The 9,747-nt window shown below is 47.9% G+C and overlaps 1 protein-coding gene across 2 annotated transcripts in view; it reads left to right on the top strand.

The window, feature by feature from the left end:
* The window catches only part of pik3cg (phosphatidylinositol-4,5-bisphosphate 3-kinase, catalytic subunit gamma), a 10,002-nt gene extending 2,463 nt beyond the window's left edge, over positions 1 to 7,539 (top strand). For both annotated transcript variants that reach the window (XM_029461940.1, XM_029461942.1), the window contains exons 5-24: positions 604 to 690; positions 758 to 858; positions 938 to 1,107; positions 1,177 to 1,364; positions 1,604 to 1,711; positions 1,786 to 1,867; positions 1,939 to 2,368; positions 2,439 to 2,537; positions 3,285 to 3,420; positions 3,608 to 3,673; positions 3,852 to 3,995; positions 4,073 to 4,154; positions 4,910 to 5,013; positions 5,126 to 5,272; positions 5,365 to 5,455; positions 5,532 to 5,662; positions 6,023 to 6,134; positions 6,394 to 6,551; positions 6,643 to 6,724; positions 6,863 to 7,539. In XM_029461940.1, coding sequence (XP_029317800.1) covers positions 604 to 690; positions 758 to 858; positions 938 to 1,107; positions 1,177 to 1,364; positions 1,604 to 1,711; positions 1,786 to 1,867; positions 1,939 to 2,368; positions 2,439 to 2,537; positions 3,285 to 3,420; positions 3,608 to 3,673; positions 3,852 to 3,995; positions 4,073 to 4,154; positions 4,910 to 5,013; positions 5,126 to 5,272; positions 5,365 to 5,455; positions 5,532 to 5,662; positions 6,023 to 6,134; positions 6,394 to 6,551; positions 6,643 to 6,724; positions 6,863 to 7,062 — 2,718 coding nt within the window. In that variant the 3' untranslated portion in view covers positions 7,063 to 7,539. The remainder of the gene's footprint in view (positions 1 to 603; positions 691 to 757; positions 859 to 937; positions 1,108 to 1,176; positions 1,365 to 1,603; positions 1,712 to 1,785; positions 1,868 to 1,938; positions 2,369 to 2,438; positions 2,538 to 3,284; positions 3,421 to 3,607; positions 3,674 to 3,851; positions 3,996 to 4,072; positions 4,155 to 4,909; positions 5,014 to 5,125; positions 5,273 to 5,364; positions 5,456 to 5,531; positions 5,663 to 6,022; positions 6,135 to 6,393; positions 6,552 to 6,642; positions 6,725 to 6,862) is intronic.
* Positions 7,540 to 9,747: the final 2,208 nt, after the last annotated feature.

The following is a 9,747-nucleotide window of genomic DNA, read 5'->3' as shown; positions in this document are numbered from 1 at the left end:
AAACTTACAAAGCTTTACTATGGAGGAGTGGATTGATCAGAAAAAAGCCCCTAAAAGACGACATGCAGAGCTACGTGAAGAGCAGCTGTTAGTGTTGTTTCATAGCAACCACCTCGCACTATGTTTTGTGCAGAAGGCAACGGAGGGACTATTTTATTTTGAACATCATTATTTAATAATAAAAACTATTTAAATTGGAGTGTGGTCATTATATCACAGTTAAGGGGTGTGGTTCGGCCCGACGCGAAGCTTCAACTGTAACGGTTGCTTTTTCTCAGACGCGGAGGGATACTGACTTGTTGTGAAAAGTAACTACAATACAACATATACGCTCATTATACCACAGGCTAAGAACCAATCAGATTGCTTGATTTGACATCTCCGTTTTATAAATATATATATATTACACACACACACACATATATATGTGTGTATATAAATATATATATATATATTCTGTGACATCACAGTCCTTATGTTTCAGATCAGCTTCATCCCAACAGGTCTGATGTATGTTGTGAGATTCGTCTTGTTGTCTGTGTGTTTAAATGTAATAATAAGTAAATGTATTAATAAATGTATATATGTATAAATGTGTTTCAGGTCAGTAACGGTCACTTCCTGGTTGTGATCCACATCAGCACGGCCAGCCAGACCATCAAAGTGTCCCTCGCTGACACGCCAGCGCAGGTACAGCAGCTTCGTCACGTTCACTCTCATGTCTGTAACATCTGCTCACAGTTTCCTGCCTCTTCAGGTGTTGCTGAGCTTCTTCGCCAAGACGGCGAATAAGAGAGTCTTGCTGGGGCTTCCTGAGAGCTGGAGTGAGGCAGACTTTGTGCTCCGTGTGTGTGGGAGGTAGATACTTATGGAGACATCAGAATCAGCTGTGCATTGAAGTAAGAGTCTTCTGGCTGAGCTTTTCTCCGTGTCACAGGGAGGAGTACCTGTACGGGGAGAAACCTCTGCAGGACTTCAACTGGGTCCGTCATTGTCTGAAGAACGGGGAGGAGGTCCACCTGGTTCTGGAGACGCCCCCGGACACAGACCTGGACCTGGTTCAGAAGGAGGACTGGGCGCAGGTGGATGACTGCACCGGAGTGGCAGGTAACCTATCGGTCAGCTGTGTGTGTCTTTGATGAAGTCTCACATTAATAATTCATGTTTCTCTGTCAGGAACCCACGAGCAGCTGACCATCGATGAGAAGGACCACGAGCGAGTCTTCACCATCTCCATGTGGGACTGCAACCGGAGGTTCAGAGTGAAGGTGCTCGGGATCGACATCCCATCCCTCCCCAAAATCCCAGAGTTGATCGTCTTCATAGAAGCCAGCATCTTCCACGGCCAGCAGCTCTTAGCTCAGGTGATGAGACACTGTGAGGACGGATCCATTGAGCTCTGACTGCTGTAATGTGCAGCAGCAGTGAAGGCTCAGGTTCCAGCAGCAGTAACTGATGGAGGAGAGCAGTGAGGCTGAGGAGACGAGAGGAAACGTACTCAGGCTCACAGTGAAACCACCATGTAGAGAGTTCAGCGTGTAAACCCTTAGAATGTGTTTTCACCCCCGTAACTTCATGTGTGTGTCTGCCTGTACGCTCTCAGGAGAGGACGTCCTCTAAGAGCTTCAGTGAAGAAGTCCTGTGGAACTGCTGGCTGGAGTTTAACATTAAGATCAGGGACCTGCCGAAGGGAGCGCGCCTGAACCTGCAGGTCAACATCTCCCTCAGAGGACACATGCAGATGTTGGTGTCTGTTCTCCGTTACTAACTGTACTCTGCTCGCAGGTGGTCTGTGGGAAGCAGCCTCTCACGCCAAACTCCAGAGGAGCCTCGGCCTATCAGGACGCAGCAGCAGGCAGCCATGATGGTGAGCTCCACTAACACTTACTGCATCATGTCAGAGCGAGGCTTGTATCCAGCTGTCTGTCCGTCTTTCAGGGAAGACCAAGAGTCGTCTCCTGTACTACGTCAACCTGCTGCTGGTCGACCACCGCTCCCTGCTGCGGCAGGGCGAGTTCATCCTCCACATGTGGAAAATGCCCGAGAAGAGCGAGGAGAGCAGCAGCAGCAGCATCAACGCAGACAAGCTCACCTCGGCCACCAACCCGGACAAGGCATCCGCCATGGCCGTCGCCATCCTACTGGACAAGTACTGCTACCCCGTGGTGCTGCCCAAGAGCCGGGACGTGAGCCGGGTCGCGGGGGCCGGCGGTGAGGAGGCCGAGGGGGAGCGCGGTCAGAGAGAGATGCCCAACCATCTGAAGAAACAGTTTGCAGCCATCGTGGACACCGACCCGCTGCACCCGCTCAGCCCAGAGGACAAAGAGCTGCTGTGGCACTTCAGGCACGAGTGTCTGCGTGACCCCAGGTACGTCCTTTACGTTACAGGAAACACGATAAGTGCGTCTGCTGGATATTTAACGCCCCCTTGTGTTCAGGGCCTACCCGAAGCTCCTGGGCTCAGTCCGGTGGGGGAAGCAGGAAGATGTCTTGGCTACACATCGTCTGTTGGAGCGCAGCAGTGCGTGGGACAGCAGGTAGAAGCTGTGTGTGTACACGTCATCTGTCCTCATGTGATCATGTCCTCATGTGCTCATGTCCTCATGTCCTCATGTGCTCATGTGCTCATGTCCTCATGTCCTCATGTGCTCATGTCCTCATGTCCTCATGTAATCATGTCCTCATGTCCTCATGTCCTCATGTAATCATGTCCTCATGTGCTCATGTCCTCATGTCCTCATGTAATCATGTCCTCATGTGCTCATGTAATCATGTAATCATGTCCTCATGTGCTCATGTAATCATGTCATATGTCCTCATGTCCTCATGTAATCATGTGCTCATGTCCTCATGTGCTCATGTAATCATGTCCTCATGTCCTCATGTCCTCATGTAATCATGTCCTCATGTGCTCATGTAATCATGTCATATGTCCTCATGTCCTCATGTAATCATGTGCTCATGTCCTCATGTCCTCATGTAATCATGTCCTCATGTGCTCATGTAATCATGTCCTCATGTCCTCATGTAATCATGTCCTCATGTCCTCATGTAATCATGTCCTCATGTGCTCATGTAATCATGTCATATGTCCTCATGTAATCATGTCCTTATGTCCTCATGTCCTCATGTAATCATGTCCTCATGTCCTCATGTCCTCATGTAATCATGTCCTCATGTGCTCATGTAATCATGTCATATGTCCTCATGTCCTTATGTGCTCATGTAATCATGTCCTTATGTGCTCATGTAATCATGTCCTCATGTCCTCATGTCCCTGTCAGTGGTCTGGATGTGGGTCTGGCCATGCAGCTGCTGGACTGTCACTACTCAGACGCTCAGGTGCGCTCGATGGCCGTCAGGAAGCTGGAGACTCTGGAGGATGATGATGTGCTCAGATACCTGCTGCAGCTCGTACAGGTGACGCTGTTCTGTTTCTCTCTTCAGGAGTGTGTTCGTGTAGCGTCGCTTAGTTTTTGTTACATATTGTGGTGACTTTCTGATGTCTGACATGTTTTTTCTGAATATATGTCACAGTGAATATATATATATATATATATATATATATATATATATAAATAAATAATGTGTGTGTGTGTGTGTGTAGGCAGTGAAGTTTGAGCCGTATCATGACAGCGCCCTGGTCAGGTTCCTGCTGAAGAGAGCTCTGAAGGTGAGGTGTGTGTGTGTGTGTGTGTGTGTGTGTGTGTGTGTGTGTGTGTGTGTGTGTGTGTGTGTGTGTGTGTGTGTGTGTGTGTGTGTGTGTGTGTGTGTGTGTGTGTGTGTGTGTGTGTGTGTGTGTGTGTGTGTGTGTGTGGTAACTGTCATGATGAGATGAACCTTTCTTGCAGAGTAAGCGTATCGGTCACTTCCTCTTCTGGTTCCTGCGCAGTGAGATCGCTCAGTCCATGCACTACCAGCAGAGGTACGCCGTGCTGCTGGAGGCCTACCTCCGAGGCTGTGGAGAAGAAATGCTGCAGGACTTCAGGAAGCAGGTGAGACTCTAACCCAGTGGTGTGTGTAGAGTGAAGCACAGCTAACTGAGTAGCTGATGGTGTGTGATGTTTTCCAGGTGGAGATGACGGAGGCGCTGCAGAAAGTCACCCGGGAGATGAAGGCCATGTACGCTGATAAGTACGACATTACTGCACAAGGTGAGACAGAGCGTCCTGCAGAGAGCAGAGAGCGTCCTGCAGCGAGTGTCCTGCAGAGAGCGTCTTGCAGCGAGCGTCCTGCAGCGAGCGTCTTGCAGCGAGCGTCCTGCAGAGAGCGTCCTGCAGAGAGCGTCCTGCAGAGAGCTTCCTGCAGCGAGCTTCCTGCAGCGAGCGTCCTGCAGAGAGCGTCCTGCAGCGAGCGTCCTGCAGAGAGCGTCCTGCAGCGAGCGTCCTGCAGAGAGCGTCCTGCAGAGAGCGTCCTGCAGAGAGCGTCCTGCAGCGAGCGTCCTGCAGCGAGCGTCTTGCAGCGAGCGTCCTGCAGAGAGCGTCCTGCAGAGAGCGTCCTGCAGAGAGTGTCCTGCAGAGAGCTTCCTGCAGCGAGCGTCCTGCAGAGAGCGTCCTGCAGCGAGCGTCTTGCAGCGAGCGTCCTGCAGCGAGCGTCCTGCAGAGAGCGTCCTGCAGCGAGAGTCCTGCAGCGAGCGTTCTGCAGCGAGAGTCCTGCAGCGAGCGTCCTGCAGCGAGCGTCCTGCAGCGAGCGTCTTGCAGCGAGCGTCCTGCAGCGAGCGTCCTGCAGCGAGCGTCCTGCAGAGAGCGTCCTGCAGAGAGCGTCCTGCAGAGAGCGTCCTGCAGCGAGCGTCCTGCAGCGAGCGTCCTGCAGCGAGCGTCCTGCAGGGCTGCACATCTACATTCCTGTAAGCTCTACGTGCAGCGGATATTCTCCAGTTGCTGTAGCTGAAGTGTGTGTTGTGTGTCAGTCGTGTTTCAGCTGCGTCAGAAGCTGGAGACTCTGCAGTCCACCGGCTCACCGCAGAGTTTCAGAGTTCCTTACGATCCTGGACTGAGAGCTGGAGCCCTGCTGGTCAGACACACTCACACACACACGCACACGCACACACGCATATGCACACAAACACGCATACGCAGACGCACACGGATGTGAGTCTGATATTCAAGTTAAACACTGTCTGCAGATCGAGCAGTGTAAAGTGATGGCGTCTAAGAAGAAGCCTCTGTGGCTGCAGTTCAAACGGGCTGACCCCACCACTCTGTCCAAAGACCCCATCGGCATCATCTTCAAAGACGGCGATGACCTCCGACAGGATATGCTCATCCTGCAGGTGGGAGGCAGAAACAGCAACAGTAGTTATTGTTTCTATACGTGTTTATTACTCATAGGAAGTCTGAGGAGTAATAAAACGTGTGTCTTCAGATTCTGCTCATCATGGAGTCCATCTGGGAGACGGAGTCTCTGGATCTGTGTCTGCTGCCGTACGGCTGCATCTCCACTGGAAACAGAATCGGTGAGTCATCACAGGAAACAAAGGAGTTGAATATGATGTGGTTCTGGGACTGACCCCCCCCTTCACTGTGTCACAGGTATGATTGAGATTGTGAAGGACGCCACCACCATCGCTAACATCCAGCAGAGTGTGGTGGGGAGCACCGGAGCTTTCAAAGATGAAATCCTTCATCAGTGGCTGCGGGACAAGTGTGTGAGCGAGGACAAGGTGCCTGCTGCTCGTTTTATATATTATATATGCTATATGCTATATACTATATATTATATATAGTATATATAATATATTCACATGAATTGTTTTTATATTATAACAGAAACATTCTCTGAAGCATCCAGTTACAGTCAACCTCAATGTTTGTTGCTGATGTTCCAGCTGCTGTTTATTAGACTTTAGAGGAAGTGGCAGTGACAGACAGGAAGGAAGCAACACACACACACACACACACACACACACACACACACACACACACACACACACACACACACACACACACCCACACACACCATATCACAGTGTTTACATGTGATGAGAGAGTTGAAGATGAACATGAACTTCTTTCCTCTGTAGTTCCAGCAGGCAGTGGAGAAGTTCCTGCTCTCCTGTGGGGGCTACTGTGTGGCGACATACGTGCTGGGCATCGGGGACCGCCACAACGACAACATCATGATCACTGAATCTGGTGCAGACTTCCTCTACTATCTATCTATCTATCTATCTATCTATCTATCTATCTATCTATCTATCTATCTATCTATCTATCTATCTATCTATCTATCTATCTATCTATCTATCTATCTATCTATCTATCTATCTAGCTACATAATAATATATATATATATATATATATAATAAACATATATAATATAATATAATATAATATAATATATATAGAGTTCTGCACGTAGAACTCCCTGTGAAGCAGATCGTTTGTGTTGTAGGGAATCTCTTCCACATCGACTTCGGCCACATCCTGGGGAACTACAAGAGCTTCATGGGAATCAGTAAGGAGTGGGTTCCCTTCGTGCTCACCCCAGACTTCCTGTATGTCATGGGGACATCCGGAAAGAAAAGCAGCCCCCACTTCCAGAAGTTCCAGGTGCAGTAAATGTGATGTGTGGAGCTGCAGCACCTCAGACCTCCTGCATGTCTCTGCAGTGTGTGTTAAACATCCTCCCTCTGTGTGTCAGGACGTGTGTGTGAAGGCTTACCTCGCCCTGCGGCACCACACCAACCTGCTCATCATCCTCTTCTCCATGATGCTGATGACCGGTACCACTTCCTGTTCCTTTCACAGCCACACATTTATAATCATGTCCCTGTACCGAAGGGGAGTTTCACTTTGTATTTAAAGCTTCAGGTCAGACAGAACAGCTGATAACTGCTCATATGTGTGTGTGTGAGACACAGGCATGCCCCATCTCACCAGTAAGGAGGATATCGAGTACATCCGCGAGGCGCTGACGGTGGGCCGCAGCGAGGACGAGGCGCAGCGACACCTGCTGGACCAGATCGAGATCTGCAGAGAGAAGGGCTGGATGGTGCAGATTAACTGGTTTGTTCACCTGGTGCTGGGGATCAAGCAGGGCGTGGAGAAACACTCCACTTAGGACTCGTGTTCCTCTTTCATTTCATCTACACACGTTTACAAGAATAAAACAGCTCATCTGCAATCTGAAGATGTATTCATGAAGAATCAGAGAGCTGATGATGTGCCATTCTGTATGGAAGACTGTTGGTCCTTCCATCCCATAATGAGCAGGAAGTGACACTGCTGGGAACAAACATTCAGTCTTACGTCTTCCTCACACTATGAACGGTTTCCTGTCGGCTTGATCTAAAACAATTGGCGATAAAGATTTAATAAAGCCACACTTCCTGTTTCTACTCGTCTCATTCAGAAACCTTGTTCTTCATTTAACAACGTGTCGCTCTTTAATGTTCCTGCTCACAACATTTGCTTTTGATTATCAGAGAAAGAAAACGATGTAATATTATATATTTTATTATGGGAACTCATTGTGAGGGAATACTTGTTAATGTCTTGAGAACCAAACGTGTATTAAACATTAATCTGTTAAAGTCGAGCTGTGGAATGTGTCTTCTGTCTTCTGTCTTCTTTAGAACGTTTCAATTATTTCATAAGTGAGAAGAAAATCATTCTGTTTTGAATATTATCTCCTAATTCTCAAATCTGTCTCTAGTGTTAGTTGAGATGAATCGTGCAGCTGCAGGGACAAACAACTGTAATTAATGACTACATTATTATTATATCACACTCAGGTGCAAGACATAAACGTAGGAGACGTGTTGCTTCATTAAAGTGATGTGTCAGGTTTTCCCCTCGCTCATGTCCTCCATCTTTACGCGCTTGTCCTACAACGTGCTGACAGCAGAAGTTTATTCTGACCCTGAACTGGAAGTGAAACTCCAACATCAACTGTCATACTTGACGTTAACCACGAGATGGAACCTCAGACCCTCTGTGTGCGTCCTCTCTTCCTTCCTGTCTCTCTTCATCCTGCTCCTCTTCCACAACTAACACGTGTGTTACAAATGTATTATTGTTATTATCTCACAGTGACACACACACTCTCCACGAGCTGTCGGCTCTGACAGGTGTGAGAGGAAAGTGGAGCGTAAGTCTCTTTCTCCATTATCTCTGGTTCCTCTCCAGGAAGACATGAACCAGATCAGACAGCGGGGGAAATCAGTGTGTGTGTGTGTGTGTGTGTGTGTGTGTGTGTGTATGTGTGTATGTGTGTGTGTGGCCTGTCTTCACTTCTCCAGGGTTGTTTTGGGGTCACGACTTGAGTTGAGGTTAATTGGAGTGAATTATTAAGCTGTGTTGAGGTGACGGTCCTCACAAGTGCTGCAGCTCCTGTATACATGTGAGGCGTACACTTCAATGTACATTGTGACACGTTCATGTATATGATTATGACGAGTGGGCGTAATGCACTTCAGTCTATTTATGGCTGCTGCCTTTGAATGGCTTCAAGAATATGAATAGAGATTAAATGCTCTGCCAGTGTGTGACCTGCTGAGATGCATCGACATCCTGTTAGTGAAACATGTGCTTCTTAATGTTAGCGATGCAATGCTAACTGCTACATGTGTTGTGACCCTGGTGTTTCTACACCTTTCTTACAGCGTCCTTTCCCCTTGTGGGGCTGTAGGTTGAAGAAGTCCTTTGTTTGTGCCGCTGTGTGTGTTTGCATTGACTCTGAATGTGATCTCACGCTCTCTGTGATGTAAAGACGGTTTCACTGCCACATCCTGGTCATGTCTTGTGCGGTTTGAAGGAGTTTAAAACTGATTATCTGAATGATCAACAGTCAGGGGACAGTTTGCAGTCTGAGCAGCTCCACGGGTCCTTCATGGCGGCTGTGGAAGATCTGTTATAAGCTGCAGTGAGCGTGTGTTAGTATAACTGGAGAGGGGCTCTGTCACCAGCGGGCTCCTCAGGGTCCGTCCAGAGGGGCCCGCTGGGAACTAACATTCAGCTTCTTCCACATTTAAGACGGCTCCTAATGTGACACTCGCAGAGCCTGTAGTCTGAACTTGACCTTTTAGCGGTTTCCTCGATTACAACACTTACCCGTTAATATTACAGCCGTTAATATTTAACACCGTGAACATATCCGTACCGGCTGTAACTGGACACTGAAAATGAAAGTGTGCGTGTGTGTGTGTGTGTGTGTGTGTGTGTGTGTGTGCTGCCGCTCCGTGTGCCACATCAGATACCCTTACTGACAGTATAAGAGTGTGTGTCACCTGACACTGCCTCTCACACTATCTGTATTTAGCATCAGTTACCATCAGGTTGTACAATTAGTCGTGGAGGAGGTTGGCCAAACAATTACACAGGAAGTAGAATCACAACGCTGCAGCTTGTTATTACTGAAGAAGAAGAAGATAATGTCTCAGCGTACTGAAGACTCAAGACCCTTTAACCTCAAGAAAAGAATCTTCCTTTCTGCCCATTGTGTAGATATAATATATATATTTATATTATATCTATATATAATATAGATATAAAATATATATTTAATCAAATAAGCATTTAAACACTAAAAACCAAAAGCAGCAGGTATAAATAAAATCTAAATAGTAAAATCTACAATTCACATTAAAGATTAAACCTGACTGAGGCTGCACTTGAACCTGAAGACTCTGTCACATGTGGATGACATTACATTATGTCCTCATTGTATAACTTTAATTTGCGTTTGGATGCGTCTTCCCTGCTTTTAATCTGCAGGCAGCGGAGCTTGAGGAGCTCGCAGGTCTGC

Source organism: Cottoperca gobio, chromosome 23 (genome assembly GCF_900634415.1).
Source record: "Cottoperca gobio chromosome 23, fCotGob3.1, whole genome shotgun sequence".
Lineage (NCBI taxonomy): Eukaryota > Metazoa > Chordata > Actinopteri > Perciformes > Bovichtidae > Cottoperca > Cottoperca gobio.
Note: the sequence above shows the minus strand (reverse complement) of the source record. Positions and strands in the feature narration are given on the sequence as shown.